This window comes from Eupeodes corollae, chromosome 2 (assembly GCF_945859685.1).
Source record: "Eupeodes corollae chromosome 2, idEupCoro1.1, whole genome shotgun sequence".
Lineage (NCBI taxonomy): Eukaryota > Metazoa > Arthropoda > Insecta > Diptera > Syrphidae > Eupeodes > Eupeodes corollae.
In genome coordinates this window covers 155,424,362-155,441,347 of record NC_079148.1, presented here as the reverse complement: position 1 = coordinate 155,441,347, position 16,986 = coordinate 155,424,362, and the positions used below count along the sequence as shown (strand labels likewise).

Sequence of the window (16,986 nt, the reverse complement as noted above, 5' to 3'; positions counted from 1 at the left end):
CTTCTTTGGACTTAGAAGGTAATTGAGAAGTAAAGTCCTCTCTCGAGCATGTAAAATCACCATCTATAAGACACTCATCATCCCGGTTCTCATTTATGGCGCTGAGGCCTGAAACCTGTCAAAGAAAGATAAGAGCGTCTTAGGATGCTTAGAGAGAAAAATTCTTCGGGTGATTTTTGGTCCCGTACGCATAGATGGAGAATGGAGGAGAAGATAAAACGACGAACTGTACGGGCTGTACAGCGACACCGACTTAGTTAGCGGAATTAAAGTTCAACGGCTTAGATGGCTAGGTCATGTAGAACGATTGGACATCAACGCTCCAGCCTGGGAGGCCTTCGAATCCAATCCCGAGGGACGGCACAGTAAAGGAAGACCGCGACTCAGGTGGCCTCACCCAGGTGGGAGAGGACCTTAACCAATTTGGGGTGCGAAAATGGAGACAGCTAGCTAGGGACCGAGCTGGGTGGAGACGCATGTTGGTTGAGGCCCAGGTCCGCCACGGACTGAAGCGCCACCTTAAGTAAGTAATACTGCCAACTCAATCCTAGGCAGTACTCGCAGAGATCGGAAGACTGGTTTGATGACGATTGCAAATTTATCAACTGAACGGAAGAACGTTTTGTATACAGAGCAATAATAATAGCTTAGAAGAAAAAAAAACGATTAATACAGAAAAATTCAGACTTGGATAAAATCATCCGTGAACTCAAAAAAAGGAGGTAAGCACATTGCAAGGAAGTATTGCCAATCTGTCCGAAACATGACGCAAAATACACAGATCATGCAGACATACTGTACTTTAATGAATGGCTAAACTCCAGCTCACTGAAAAAGTCGAGACTACAATACTTCAAGAAGAAATCCATATGATACCGCCACCAAGCATAGATTAAGTCGAGAAGGCTGTAAAAGCTCAAGCCGCGGAATCGATGGGATATCAACCAATCCATTTCAACATAGCAAGGAAGATTTACATCGAGCTATTCATGAAATTTAAATGCCAGAAGACTGGCGAAAAGGTATCATCTGCCTCATTCGCAAGAGAGGAAATTTCACACATCGTGCACCATTTATAGGTGTATCATGTTAAGTTACTCCTTTATTCTTCAAGAACGAATAGTCCCAAACGATGAAACCATCATCAAACATTATCAGTGTGGCTTCATCAGAGGCAAATCAGGAAACGATCAGAATTTTACCTTTAGGAAGGCAATGTTTGCACTTAGGCTAAAAATTCAATTCCTTAAAAATCCTTGTTACCTGTTGTTTGTGTTAAGCTTCAATTTCTACGATTAAACATTTTTCATTGCGTCACAAAGTGTATGCGTCTCAGAAATAGACTTAAAATTATAATTCCCTTAAGAATGAGTATTAGTGTGTTCCAAAATTTTCAAAACTAGTACAAATAAATAAATAACAAAAACAATTAATTAAATTTAGAAAAAAAAATTGAAAATGTATGTTTAATTTAAAAATGAATTTAAGATATACACGTACAAAAATAGTTTACAATTCTATGTCTAAATACAAAAATAAATTTATCAGAAAAATGTATTATTTATTATAATAGTAAGTAGTATATTATATATTAAATTGCATTGCCTCTATTCTTTCAATTAAAAAATAAAAAGAAAGATTAAACATTTGCATGCATTTTACTCTCTTTTACTCTATTTATCTCTCTTTTTCTCTTTCGAATAAATTTAAATATATAGAATTTCAATTTTAAAATAGTTAATAAATTCCTTCTAATAATTTATTTAGTTTAAAACTAAAAATTCGAATCCTTGGCCGTTATAGTTCGGGGAAATTTGTTTTTCATTTAAAGGTTATAAAAAAAAGAAAAATATCGGTGTATAGAGTCCTTGAATTCGTCCAAGGATTTTTGTACTTTAAAAATGACCACCCTCTATTAGGTTGCCTCGTCTGATTCTTCTTGTTCTTTCTGTTTGCTGTCATGGGTTGTTGTCTGTGATAAAATATAAATATCAAATGTTGGAACCATTTTAATGTTTGGAGTTATGACACTCACCTTTTTATTGGGACAGTCGGCGAATAAGTGGTCTTCGCCCTTACACAAATGACACCGCTTTGGCTGTGGTCCTAGTTGGCATTTTGAAGCGATGTGATTAGCGAATTCGCCGCAATTATAACAACGAACTCGACGGTATCGTTTCTTTGGCCTCGGGCGGAATGTACTTCCACTGCAGTCGGCACCTTCTCGTCCTGACACTCGTGTAGCCTCAAGACCACGTTCTGTAAGTTGGCATTCAAATTCAACATCTTCCTGCTCGCCTAGTGAACGAAAACCGGTCATTTGGATGATACTCTGTGAGAATTAAACGAAAACAAAACATAAAAAATTAATAAATTATCCTTTTTTTTCTTATATGTAAATCCTTTTTCGGTGCGACTCTTTTATTTTACCTGATGTACAAACACTTCCTGTCCGCCGTCATTGGGCGTAATGAAACCCCATCCCTTTGCCACATTGAACCATTTGCATTTGCCATAACGAACTCCTTGGGTTTCCGATATGCTGATATCTGAAAAGAAATAAAATATTATGAGTACACGAATTGATATATAGTTTGTATGTACGTCTTGTCCTGGGAAATAAAGGATATACCCAACAAATCCTTTCACCCTTCAATGATTTGCTCCTAGATTTTCAAAGATGATTATACAACAACAACAAAAATTGGAAGACAGAAGACAAGAAGAAATATAATAAATGTGAAGAAGGGATCAGTCAACTATGTCAGCAATGTCAGGACTTGGGACCTTTGACCTGAGAATTGAAAATCCATTAAGAAATAAGCAAAAACCTGATTGCTGGTCTTTGTTATACAAAATATTATACTCTTCGAAATGTTATCAATTTTTTGTGATTTTTGTTTGTGCGTCCTTAGAAAGGAACCTATACTTGAAGAAATGATCTGGCTACTTAGTGTTTGCATAGTTAATTGGATTGTTATTTAAAAAGAATTTAAATAAAAAATGGAGAGATATCGAATTAGGTTATAAGGAGAAGAGGGATCTTGGGTTTACATATTTATAGCACTTTTGTAGACGCGTTGATTTCTGACTCTTTAACATCTTGAAAAAAATTAAAACTGTTGGCTTTTTTACTAATTTTATCGTACTCGTATATAAAACAATTGTTTATAAAATTTTCACATTTTTTTAGAAAAATCCAATTTACAGAATATATTGACTTATTATTATGAATTATTTTGATTTTTACGAAATATTGTTCTTATAAAGTAATTTTTCTTAGAAAAATCCAACACTTCAAAAATGTTACTAAAAATTGGTTAACATTTTTTCCGGTTAAAATATCTCAGAAACTTATTTTACAATATCCAAAATATTGGTGTTATTTTGAGGGTTATTTTTTTTTAGGAAAAATTCAGTTCAAAACCTTTTTTACAACAAACTTAACAATACTGAACTGAAAACTGATCAAAAATGTTTTTCGACTCGAGTATTATGAGAACAAGGAATGATATTGGCTTCAAACTTTGTTTATCTTACACAAAATGTTGTTACACTTGTCGAAACAATAATATTATTTAAACAACACTTTTTCAAATCCTTTAAATGTCCTGAATTCGAATCTCACCTTCGAAATTTGTCTATCACATCAGGTCCTTAAAACAGTTATGCACCTTTAAAAGTGTAAAAGACAACCGAAAATGGCATTTCACAGGCTAAATTAAAACATTGAATTGTGTTATGATTTTGGAAAGTAGAGATCTGAGTCTTCTAGACACCAATTCAAATCATTTTAGTATCTCTTCTCCATTTCGTAATTTTTCAATATTTATGCGATGACTTTTGAGTGTTCTTTTGACTCTGAAGTTTTGAAAAACCTTGAATTAATAATTATTGTATTATACTTTTAAGTACTTATACTGATCCCGAATAGAAACTCTGATTTTACTAATACGCACTTAAACTCAGAAATATCTGTTTCGAACATTATTTTTTTGTATTCTAATATATAACCTAAACCTTATTATCTTAAGACTACGAACTCGTAATGAGGTCAGATTTATCTTAAATGCTTCAGCGTTCTTTCAAAGTTAACGTATGGCAAGTGAAGACTTAAAACTGTTGAAGATTTTTTGAAAAATAAGTAGCGAATATTCTTAAATAAAATATCATACTTACAGACTTTAGATTTTGAAAATGATCATAAATTTTATTTAAGAAAAATACTTCATGAATTTACATCGTCTCAAAAAGCCTAGCATAAGTATTTGTATCTCAAAAGTCTTTAGTGATAGCCTTATTTTAATCTCGGCTTAAAACTAAAGCCATCAAGTAATTTGTTCTCAACTTGCGTTACCTTCTTGATTGTAGTTTTATTAATATTTTGTAAAACTTTTAGAAATATCGTAACTTTTAGAAATAGTCACGAATTGAAAGTTATCTCCTTGTGTCGCATCCTATTTCATATTTATTAATTCATAATTCACATTAAGATTACAACCTGTTTATTTGTGAAGGCTTTATAAAATATGTTAGAGTGTTCGAGAATTTTAAACTTAGAATTTTTGCTGTTTTTTTTTTATTTTTTTAATATTACTTATAACCGTAAGTATCATTGGCCAGATGCGTTAATTAGCGTTCTTAGCGAATTAAAAAAAAGTTAATTGGTTGTGCAAATAATCAGGTTGACAAGACTGTATAATACTGTGTAGCTGAATGAGAGTTTTAAATTTTATTAGGTTATCAAGAGTCAGACCCGTTATTTGTTTTAAATAACATGAAATATGGTCGTAATATCTTTTATTAAGGTGTATCTGGCAAAGTTGTTGTGTATAACATTAAGTTTTCGACTTGTATTTGAGTCAATGTTACAGCACACTTCACATCCATACAGCAGAATATAGATAATAGAAGAGATCTTACAAGGAACATCTTAGTACTGACAAGAACAAACCTTTGGGATGTCCACATAAGACGCAACGCACTATATAACCTGCCAATTGTAGTAGCTGCATGGTGATTCCATGTTAAAGTCTCGTTAAAAATAATACCTAGATTCCTAGAAGACGTTACAAATTCAATAACCCAGCAGAATCGGTGGAAAGCTTGACTTATTAAGAGCGCGTTTGTAAATACTCAAAGTTTTAGATTTTCTTGGATTGAGGGTGAGGTAATGCTTGAGAGCTCACTGTTGTATAACTACTAGATCCTCATTAACATAGTTAATAGGAGTATCCAAGTATAATTGGACGTCATCAACAAACATATGAACTTTACAAGATTTAACCAGTCGAGGAAGCGCATTAACGTAAAGTGAAAATAATAGAGGTCCAAGAATGGAACCCTGAAGGACCCCTGCTGGGACTGTTAGAAATGAAGATGTCTGATTTCCTACAGCAACGTTTTGTTGTCGATTAGATAAGTAAGTGTGCAGAAGTTTCCCAGCAAACCGAGAGAATTTGAAATCATACTTAAGTTTTTGGCACAGCACAAAGTGATCGGCTTAAGAATGTAGCACGATTCATTTCCATTGCTCTGCGTAAATCATCAACAACAAGTAAAAGCACCGTTTTACAGCTTCTTTTTGCACGAAACCCGGATTGATTCGTATCTAGCAGTATTCTGTACGTTAGGTGTCCTTGCGTCTGTTTCAAAAGTAGTTTTTCGAAGACTTTAGATAGGAATGGAAGGATTGCAATAGGCCTATATTCTGGGTTAGCACAGTTTAAAGTCTTTGGGATAGGAAGTATCTTATCATATTTCGAAATTCTCGCATTCTCAGAACTGGTAAATAAATAAATGAGTTATGTATTTTAAAATGTGAGAAAGTACAACCCGAGTCGAAATTTTGTCCCTATTCTGATTCTTAAAATGATCTTTTCTCCTCATACAGAAAAATATACCTCATATTATCCTAAATGATTATTCGTCGTCCTCATTTCGACCTACGTGAATCTTTGGAATCCTTTCCATGTTTCTACGTATATTTTGTAGATCTCATTTCGTTATATATGAAGGTTTATCAACATGGATAATAGATATCATCCTTTTTTCATACTTAATAAGCGTACCTGGTCGTTAACTTCACGACACCAACGACAAATACAACAACGACGACGACGAAGAAGACGATTTCGACGAAGAATTATTACTTTTAAATTAATCAATAATGTTAATAAAAACTTCTTTGTAGAAATAAAAAAAGAATTAAAATATAATTTATATTATTTTTTAATAAATGCTTCCTAATAAATAAAATGAAAGAAAGTGAGAGAGAAAGAGCAAAAACAAGTTGGAAAGAAAAAGAGAGAGAGAAAGAAAGAGAACAGAAAATAAGCGAGGGAGCGAAAGATTGTCAATAAACTTAGGGAAGGAGAAAGAAAGGGAGAGACAGTAAATGAACAAACAAAAAGGTTCATTTGAGGCTCTTTGCTGTTGTCCTCATTTGATCCTAAACATAGTTTTTTGTCCGATAACTGCCACTTTTAGGTTCAAATTAGGAGCAATGTTTTAACAGAAAGTGATCCTCTTTTGAATCTCTTTGAACCTCAGAGAACCTGAACTTTAATAGTGCACAAAATTTCGACTCGGAAATGTTCATGAACTTCGGATTAATCCCATCCATGCCTACAGCGCCTGATTTAATGGACAGCATTGCCTCGAGGATATCCTCATCTGTGAAACGAGTAAAGTTAAAACTTTGTTCAGGGTCGTCAATTTCATTATCGAAACATCATATGTAGCGCCATGAGAGTCAATTGAATTACGTGTTTTGGAAACAGATAAAAACACAAATTAAGCATTGAAACTCATTGTTTCGGTTTTTAATCAAATCTATTATAAAAAAAATCTCTTTTTTAAAGCAAATCTAAATTATTAGCTACACATTTACATCGATTCGTTAAATTATTTGTGGTTTCTAAAATAAGGTTTTAAAATATTTACGGAAATGTTTCTTACTTTGGGTTCAAATGTTGAAAGCCATGAAAATCAACACTTCAAGATTTTTTTCAATTTGAAACTGGTTTAACTTCAAATTCTAACTTTTGACATATACTTGAAATGTTGGAAAGTATGACTTAGCTAAAAGCATCAAACTGTTAAAAGATTTTAAATCAATGTCAATTTCTGTCTTATTCTAAAAAAAATAATCTTTCATTGCAAACTCTAATCATCTTTGACAGATTTTCTTTAAAAACAACAATAGTTACATAAAACCATATAGCATCTCAACTAGAACTCAAACAACTCCTTTACCAAAATAAAATACCAAACTGATCACTTTATCATTGTTATTGCTCATCCATCCTGATGGTCGTTTACTTAATTTTTTAAACATTTATCTCTTAAGCAACCAAACAGTTGTCAAATCTTTTAACAAAATTCTAACCTGTTTCAAACATCAAAAAAGAAAAAAATAAGACTATACTCGTACACATTTTTCTTACCAGCACAAGATGATGAATGTTTTTGTGGTCTTGCTTGATTATACAAATATATCCCCTAAATCCAATAAGAACCAACCCCAAACTACATTTTCTTTGGTACATTGTCTTGTCTTTTTCTTTACCACCATGTAACATTACAAAAGTGGTCTTGTAAACGACCTTAATCAAGCAGAAACGAAAAACCGGATCAAAAAAAAAAACTCAAAACAAAAAAATTTTTCCAAAAAGGTATAAGAAAAGATTCTCATCAAGGTTTTGATGATAGGCAAGTTGAGAGTTGAAAGTTGAGAGGAGTATAATGTGTGCTTTCTTTTTGTCATTAACAACTCAAGTGTAACATTATTATTATGACTATGGGCAACTATGGGCAATGTTTTGAATTTGTCTTTCATTTCAAAACTACATCGCATTTTAATTATCTCTAAAATAATATACATAGAAAGATTCCCTTTGGAATATTTCACGCCGCATTATATTTCAATATTTTCCCATACTGAACAACAAAACACAAAATAATTGTAAATCGAACTAAATTAAGTACGCATAAATACATAGATTGGGTTTTTATTTTTCTGTTGGGAACCCCAATTAACTATAGCATAGCGCATTTTTATACGAGTATTCAATGAAATTTGAGAAGAACAAGTTTTGTTCCCTTTTTTTCGTTGTTGTGGCGTCATTGACCCAATGGAACTTTACAAAGTATTAGGAACACTATAAGAGACAGAGATGGTACATAAAACTTACTTGTAGATAAAATAGTAAACGCATTCGACTTAAAAGTGAGTTTTAGAGCTTGAAAAGTAAAATGAAATTAAAAAGTGTTTCATCAGGAACTTTAAAAAAAATTTATTTAAAAAAATTTTCAAATTCGGGGAAAATAAAATTGGAAATCAGAAAACTTAATTTGTGTTTGGGTTATGAATATGCTAATAATGATTGAACACAGTGCGACCAATTAGGAAAGAAGGTTAGGATTAGAAAGAAGAAACCGATGCACATTGGTTTTGAATGTCTGCACATTGTAATGAGTGGGAAATATTGAGTCAGGTAAAGCATTCCACATTCATGTAGTGCGGCTTAAGAAAGAATCTCTGTACCAACAGTACGTCCAAAATTGGGCTGCAGGGTAAACTGATGGGCCTTCCTAGCAGTACGGATATTAAATTGTTTAAAGGGAGAAATGCAACTGACTATTTCGATAGAGCATCGTTTGTAAAAATAACGATAAAACAATGATAGGCATGAGACCTTAAGGCGGTGTTCAAGAGAAGCAAATGTCTCTCTTTTTTTAATTCTATCCAGAAGACTCAAGTACGTTATTGGGGCTCCAGCCCAAATATGGGAGATTATAGCGAGATCAGAAGGGGTAAAAACTTCTTGCATCGACGCTTGCTATAAGCTTACTACTTTCTGAAAATTCTGAAGTGTAAAAAAAACCTAAACATTTTTGACGATATCAAATATGTGATCACTCCAAAACAAGGGGTTTGTGATGCACATACCTAGGACTGATAGTTCTTCAATCGATGCAAGTACCACCCATGGATAGTGGCATTTGGGGAGGGTTACGCTTTTGTGACAGTAGACAGCATTGAGTTTTCAAAGCATTATTCTACACTGTTTTTGATTCCCCATTGGACAATGCTGTCAAGGTCAGAATTCAATGAGCTTAACATACGCTGCCGTTAGTAGTCCATATCCGAAGAAGAAGGATGAGAATATAAAAACGAATATGTCATCAGGGAAACAATTTAGTGGTTTAGAAGTTTCAGACAAAACATCATTTATGAATATAAGGAAGAGATTCGGAGATAAAACGGAGCCCTGGGGCACACCAGCGTTTATTTTGTGGATATTAGATTTGTACCCGTCCAATACTACTTGAATGAAAGGTCTGAAAGATAATTTCTAACATAACAAAGAAGAGATTCACCAATAAAAAAAAAACATGCATTTTCGATAAAAGAGCTTGATGCCAAATACTATCAAATGCCTTTGAAATATCAAGTGCAATAATCTTACTTTCTCCAAAACGATGTAAAGTCACTTTGGGAATGTCAGTGAAATTTTTAAAAATATTGCTACTGCTCTATTTTTGAAGCCTAAAACAAAAGAAATGTATATTATAAAATGTGTCTCTCTTTAACCATCGCTGTTCACTAAATAAAACAATCATATACTACACATGTTTTCTTAGATCAACATTTGAATTGATATAGAAAACCTCTTTTTTCGGAGACTTCATACCCAAGTGTTATCTTCGTTCACATGTCAGCTAAAAAATTTTATGAATGGGAATCGGAATTTACAATGATTTGTAGGAGTATTATTGTATTTTTTTTTTCATTTATTTTTTTCAAACCCAAAGAAAGTACACGCAACAAGACAACGCATTTTTATCTATATCTATATATGGTCTTTGAGTATGATTTAACTATTGAAGTAGTTGTTGTTGTTTTTATCTTTTTCTTCTGTTTTTGGGTATAGGTATACCTTCCTTCTATTATCTTTTCGTCTCGGTAATTTGAAAGATATCTTTGAAATTTGACAAACTTTACCGTTATATTATCTGAATTTGTTTTTATTCTCTTCCTAGTTATAATAAAGGTTTTGTTTTTTTTTTTTGAGACTTGTATCTCACAATTTTTAGAGTTCATGGTTTTTTATTTGAGAGATTAAAGTCTTGAAAATTGTAATAAACTTATTGTTTTTTCTTGTGAATATTTTATTTTGATGAAACATATGAAAAAATGAAGCTTTAAGTATGTATTTAAAATATGTTCTACCTCAAAATGATAGAAGAATGTCCAAAACCCTCCTTAAATTTGAGTTTGTTTGCAATTTGTGCTACCGATTATTTTGAATTTTGAAAATCAAGAATTTCTTTTTAACAGTATATTTATTTATTTTATTCGTCTTTCAAGTTACAATACTTTATGGAGACTACATTAAAATCAAACATTATATTTACAAATTAACAGTGGTAAAAACATGGTGTTATAACAAATTCAATACATCTTTCTTAATATCTAATCTATTTTTATTAAAATCAATTACAAACTCAAATTCGTTAAAAGCAATACAAGAAGCACGTATTGGATTATGTTTCGCATAATTTGTGATATGAAAAGGAACATGTAGAGAATTACCATTTCTAGGACGCAAATTCCGAGATTGAACATACAAAAAGGGATACAAAAAGAGTTTTTAAAGTATAAGGATCTTCGAATGACCTAGAAGTTCTTGAAACAAATCATAACACAGCGTTAGATTTTGAAATGACACTATCAATTCATATTGGAGTCAAAACTCACACCAAGATTCTTTTGATTTGTTAACCTCACTAAGAACTGATTCTCAATTTTGAAATCAAAACATATCGGATCATGATGAAACAACACTTGGTAGGTAATATTATCAATATCCAATTGAATTTTACTAGCATCTGATGAAGAACTTACAGAACTAATAATCTTGAGATCATCAGCATATAAAAGACATCTAAAACTTTTAATACAATTCGGTAAATCATTTTAAATAAAATGAAAAGTAGTGGACCAAGATGACTACCTTGTGGTACACCGGAAAAATTTTGTATTTCATTGGAAAGAACATCACCAATTACAACATATTGTCGTCGTCCAACCAAAAAACTTCTGATCCATTTTAGGAGATTCAAGTGGAAGCCAAGCAATTCAAGTTTTTTCAAGAGAATATTACGTTGTACCCGATCAAACACCTTGGAAAAATCGGTGTAGATTACATCCACTTGAGTAAGATTTTCTAAACAAACAAGACAGTCATTTATAGAACTAACACTCATAAGGTCATGCTGATGCAGGGAAATATGGTTTTGAACCAAACTATAAAGTTTAATTTTAACAATTGCTTCAAATAATTTGGGAATCAGCTGAAGCTTAGCAATAGGTCTATAATTTATCGATCCAGATTTACGTGAGTTATCAGAGAATGTTTCCGTGTATCTAAAAATAATCCTTGTTTCAAAGACAAATTAAAAATAAAGTGGGTTTTTAAGGTTATATTTACAAAATTTCAAAACTAAAGGTGGAATATTGTCAGGTGCATCAGAGAAACTGTTATCAAGCGACAATAAAGCATTTAGTACACCAACTTTCGATAAAGAAGGGTCACCAACATTAATGTTAGAATTGAAACTAAGTGTTTCAATATAATCTGAACTCAAATCAGAAAAGTTCGATTTTAAAAATAAAGCAAAGTTATATCTGCTAAATATTCAGAAAAAATACCATTGTAAGAAATACTGAACTTTTAATAGTATCTTGTAAAGACTTAAATTTGTTACAATGCGGTGGTAAATTTTTGTTGAAAGGATAAAAAAAAAACACTAATTGAGTCTTTCAGTTTTACTAGGACTTTTGGAGTAGTTAATGTTTTTGTTTTGATTGACTACTTCTTTAACTTTTCGATCCCTCCTTCAAATTTTCTCCATTTTTTTTGTCAATCTTAGTATTGTAATGACTTTAATCAATAAAGAATCAAAGCGGTCAGTTTTAAGGAAATAAAAGCACGGTTATTGTTTTTTGTTCAAAAATATTTTTCTTCAGATAAGTATCTAAGAGGCAAATGTAATTTTGACCTTTGCAGTTTAATTTTTGTGTCATAAAAAGTCGGCAAAATTCTACATTTGATAGTTTTTTTCTTTATATTTAACGACTTGAGTATTTAGATCATAATATTTGTATATACATTTTTTAATAATTATTGCATTTTTAATTATTATTAAAGTGCGTTTTTTTTATGGTTTATATTTTCAAAAATATTTTTTTTTTAAAAATTCAAGGCCATATTTCTAATGGCCTTCAATTGATAAGTGTCCTGCTTGGAGTTTAAGACTTTTTTTTTATAAGATTCTTTCAATTTTGAGGAAGTTGTAACCCAAATTGACTTTAAATTTTTACTGAATAATCTACGTTGACAAGGGATACAAATTGACGATGTTGAATTAAAACAAACGATCATTTTAGAGGTAGTGAAAAAGATTTGTTTGTATAAAGACATCATATTTTATATCGAACAGGAAACACTTTCATTTCAACAATATTTATTTAAGTTATCAGTTCGACCCATCTTCTTTTTTTGGGCAGAAGTCGTTTCTACACAAATTTCTGTGACAATTTGACAAATTTTGGAGTTAACACTTAATATACTATAAATATATTACGAAAAGTTCATGACCATTCTTTGCGTACTTTTCTATCAAAAAATGTCCACATAAATTTCCTCCTAGTATATTTCCTTAACCAAGTATTACTCACAGTTCTTAGTACTTTGTTTTCATTTGATATCGTTATAATGAATAAAAGCATCACTACCTTCACTATTTGCGGTTCATCTATTTTTAAGAATTAACCGGATCTTTTCAGTATTCGTAATATTGGGATGATTTGAAAGGTTGTAAGGAGCAGAAAAATAAAGATATTGCGACATTATATAAAAAGTCCCATGCGAAGAATTTTACTTAGGATTTACGAACTTAAATGCAAAAAACAATTACATCACTTTATCCTTCTTCAACATACACCCTCCCCCCAACATTTTTCGCTAGGTTTTAGGAAATATTAGAGACTTAAAAATAAAAACCTCTACAAACATAAAGCTTTATCAGAATTTTTTCGAAGAATTCTATATTCAATCCTCCTGGACTAATATTCGATGAGCATACTTTTTAAAAACACATTTTTGTAACATAATTATAAACTTTGTAAAAAATAAACAATAAATAGAAAGTAACACAAATCTATGGAAAATATTTATACATTTGTTTGTCATACACAAATTGAGACTTAAAATAAACTTTCAAGTCTGAAATAGTCAATCCCATTATTTGAAAACTGTTTTATTAATTTTAAATAAACCTTACTTACTTCTTAACATGTCTACTATTTTTGAAGAGTTGAGATTCATAATATTTTTGAATAATAATATTTAAAAAAAATGCTTTTTTCACTATTGTTTCAAAAAATTTAAATAATAAGATATTTACGAGAAAATTATTTCATTCACCATTCACGAAAAAAAGTTGAAATCACATTGAAGTCAAGTTTCGCCATTTTAATTTACCAACCGCTAGTTGTAATGATTCGTGAGGGAGGGTGGTTTCTTCCCAAAAGTTAGCACAATCAGATATTTTCAGAAAAATAAGGGTAGGTCGTAGAAAAACAAACTAAAAAAACAACAACACCCAATAAAAAACACTGATTTTGCAAAAACCTACACTCGAAGAATGCATCTACGCATTTGAATTTGATTGGTTCATATAGAATCTGATCAAAGACTTCACATAAAAGATTAATTATTAAATTAATCTTCTTCGAATGAAAAAGAAATCACCTTTTATATTGCTATCCTTAAATAATGCATCAATTTCGTCCACATCCTCTCTGTAACTCCTGTCACGTTGTTGTGACGATCCACCATCATCATCTCCAGGTACTTGTTTATCACCTGTGTTACTTGAACTTGGTGATGACATATTAAACAACTTTACTTGAATATTTTTTCGTTTTCTTATTTCTACTTTGTTTCCTTTTCGTAGTCCCTTTGGGATGTTTATCTTCTTCTTCTTCTTCTTGATATAAAATTTGTCAACAAGACGACATTATCCTTTTGTCTATTTTTCTAACATTTTTTTCTTTCACAATCCGGACACAAAACACACTTTTCCTTTATGGAATTTTATGGAAGGTATCAAAAACGCACTTTGTCTAGTTTTTGAAATTGACAAAATAATAAAGGAAAAAACTGAAACAGAAACAAAATATTGAATCCTTATTCGAAATGCGCGTAACAACACAACAACTGCTCTGTACTGTACTGAATTACAACACTGACACACATCCACTGCTCGGCGTTTGCAATGATCAGGCCCTAGAATCTATCAATGCCATCGGCCATCGGCACTGCGGAGCGGATAGACGAGCGAGAACTACGACCGACCTGCCCTTTGTTTTGAAATATGCGGTTCTCCGGATGTGAGAGTTTTCGATATGAAAGTGTATTACTGAAGGTCCTAGTAGCAGTATCTGGTAGATATTGGTATACCTATGAGGGTTCGTTCGAGTCTCGAGTTGATACGCTCTCACAGTTCTTTTGACTATTTTCTAGCATTTTTGTCTATGTCTTTTCTGCTTCGTAGATATTAGATAGCCATCAAGGATAGGAAAGCAAAGAAACAAAACGAAAACGAACAACGTTAGAAAAACAAACTTCGATCGTCTTCTCTTTTCGACTCTACTAGTGTTTAAGATAGCGTGGTTCGAGAAGTAGACCCTATGAAGAAGGTTGTTTTCTTGTTTTTTGTTTTTCTTCGTCTCTTGTCAAACGCACGTATAGCCCTTATCTAATGAACCCTTTCTTCGGCTGTGCCACTCTCATGTCACACATTTTCATTTTCTTCTAATGCGTTTCACAAAGCAAAAGAAGAAAAGAAAATAGAAGTTAGACTCTACCATGACCTGAAATGAAAATATTGAAGCAGTATACGACTTGGATCAAAGAAAAATGCGTAGCATTTTGGAAAATTCTTCGAATTCCATGTGTGTGTTTTTTTTATTTTTGTGTTTTCTTATTCTTCATTGCATCTTCTTTTTTCGGCTTCGACTTGCCACTGAAATGCAGACGGATTGCATCAGGTTTTCAATTTATTTAACTATCAACTCTGGGCTAGTCGACTGTGGGAAATGTGTAAACAGTTTTTTTTTTTACTGAGTTGACAAATTTTCCACTACATTTCTTCTATCTTCGAGCAAGTGTTAGACACAATAATGCGTAGTTTGTTTTGGACGTTGTTGTTGTTTGTGTTTTGCATTTGAAAAAAAATTTGAACACAAAATAGTTGGTATTGATGACGAAAAGATATCGCTTTGAAACCATAAACAAATTTATTGATAAGATGAATTTTTACTTTCGTTATTGTTTTTTTTTTTCAAGGAAATGGTTTAATGTCTTTGAGGTTATGATAAATTTGTTTTAAAATTTTTAATATCTGCAAAAGAAAGAAAAATTTGAAGAGAAGATATTGTGGTTATAGTTTACTTTTCAACCCTCTTAATGAAATAGGTCAATTTTGTCGAATTGATCGAATGTCGAATCTGGCCTTTAAATTTCACATCTGGACATTTAAGAATCACATAAGCTTTTAAGGCTTAATTAAAACAACGTTTCCTTTAACAATAAATTGTATTATGATTTTGCATACTACAAATCTTTGTCTTCTAGACACTTTTTAAATCATTTTATTATCGCTCTTAGTTTTCGTAATCTTTCATTAGTTATGAGATGGGTTTTTGGTCATCATTGAACTTTTTATAAAGTTTTGAAAAATCTTGAATGTAGGTACTTACTTACTTACATGCTTGAAATACTTCAACATCCTTTAAAAATAATTCCGATTTAAGTGCTGATTCCAAATCCAAACTCCGATTTAAGCTATAAGTGCTCACACTCAGAAATACAGGTTTTCAACATTGTGTTTGTATATGTTTTTTTTTCAATACCTTTCAAAAAATTCATACTAAGATCATCAATTTTATTTATACCGTTTTGGATTTTTCTGCAAAGAACCGTTTAAGAACTAATGGTCCAGCATTCTTTTAAGGTTTATATATTGCAGGTGCAGTGTTACTAATAATTCAATTTTTTTTTTAAAATAAGTAAAAGATTGTAAATTTGGAAAATCATTACTTATTTTATTGCAAAAAAAAAACAAGTAGCCTCAAAAAACCTGCTACAAGATTTTTTCGAATTATAAAAGCTTGTATCTCAAAGACCTTATGTAATACATTTATTAACTTCCCATAGAAAGTTATTGTAATGTGTCAGGTTTATCAAATCGAAAATTTTGAAATTTCTCGCCGTTTTAAGGTCCCTAGAGTCGAAATAAAATATTGTTAGAAAGATGTCTGTGCGTGCATGTGTACGTACGTTCGTTCGTCCGTACGTCTGTAGGTTCGCTACGAGTTTTTCGTTGTCCATAGCTCAAGAACCAGAAGAGATATCGACTTCAAATAAATTTTGTTATACAGACAAAAAAGCAGAAAAATGCGATTTTTTAAGAGCTTGATAACTTTAAAAAAAAAAAAAACGCATACAATTTGCAAAATCTCATCGATTCTTTATTTGAAACGTTAGATTGGTCCATGAAATTTACTTTTTGAAGATAATTTCATTTAAATGTTGACCGCGGCTGCGTCTTAGGTGGTCCATTCGGAAAGTCCAATTTTGGGTAACTTTTTCGAGCATTTCGGCCGGAATAGCCCGAATTTCTTCGGAAATGTTGTCTTCCAAAGCTGGAATAGTTGCTGGCTTATTTGTGTAGACTTTAGACTTGACCCACAAAAAATAGTCTAAAGGCGTCAAATCGCATGATATTGGTGGCCAACCATTCATCCTTGAGATGAATTGTTCTTCGAAGTTTTCCCTCAAAATGGCCATAGAATCGCGAGATGTGTGGCATGTAGCGCCATCTTGTTGAAACCATATGTCAACCAAGTTC

The 16,986-nt window shown here is 31.8% G+C and overlaps 1 protein-coding gene across 1 annotated transcript; it reads right to left on the bottom strand.

Moving 5' to 3' along the window:
* Positions 1-1,483: 1,483 nt before the first annotated feature.
* On the bottom strand, positions 1,484-14,484 carry LOC129947601 (protein lin-28 homolog). The gene is made up of 4 exons (XM_056058231.1): positions 13,824-14,484; positions 2,431-2,549; positions 2,036-2,332; positions 1,484-1,972 (listed from the first exon to the last, which is right to left on the bottom strand). Exons 1-4 carry the CDS (start codon positions 13,963-13,965, stop codon positions 1,916-1,918), a joined length of 615 nt encoding a protein of 204 aa, XP_055914206.1. The 5' UTR covers positions 13,966-14,484; the 3' UTR covers positions 1,484-1,915.
* Between the last annotated feature and the right edge of the window lie 2,502 nt (positions 14,485-16,986).

Bases quoted from the DNA above. Each gene is read 5' to 3' on its own strand.
- LOC129947601 (XM_056058231.1), bottom strand. From the start codon at position 13,965: ATGTCATCACCAAGTTCAAGTAACACAGGTGATAAACAAGTACCTGGA. The intron at 2,333-2,430 runs GTAAAATAAAAG...TAATTCTCACAG, and splicing joins AGGAAGTGTTTGTACATCAG to AGTATCATCCAAATGACCGG. The intron at 1,973-2,035 runs GTGAGTGTCATA...ATTTTATCACAG, and splicing joins CCGACTGTCCCAATAAAAAG to ACAACAACCCATGACAGCAA.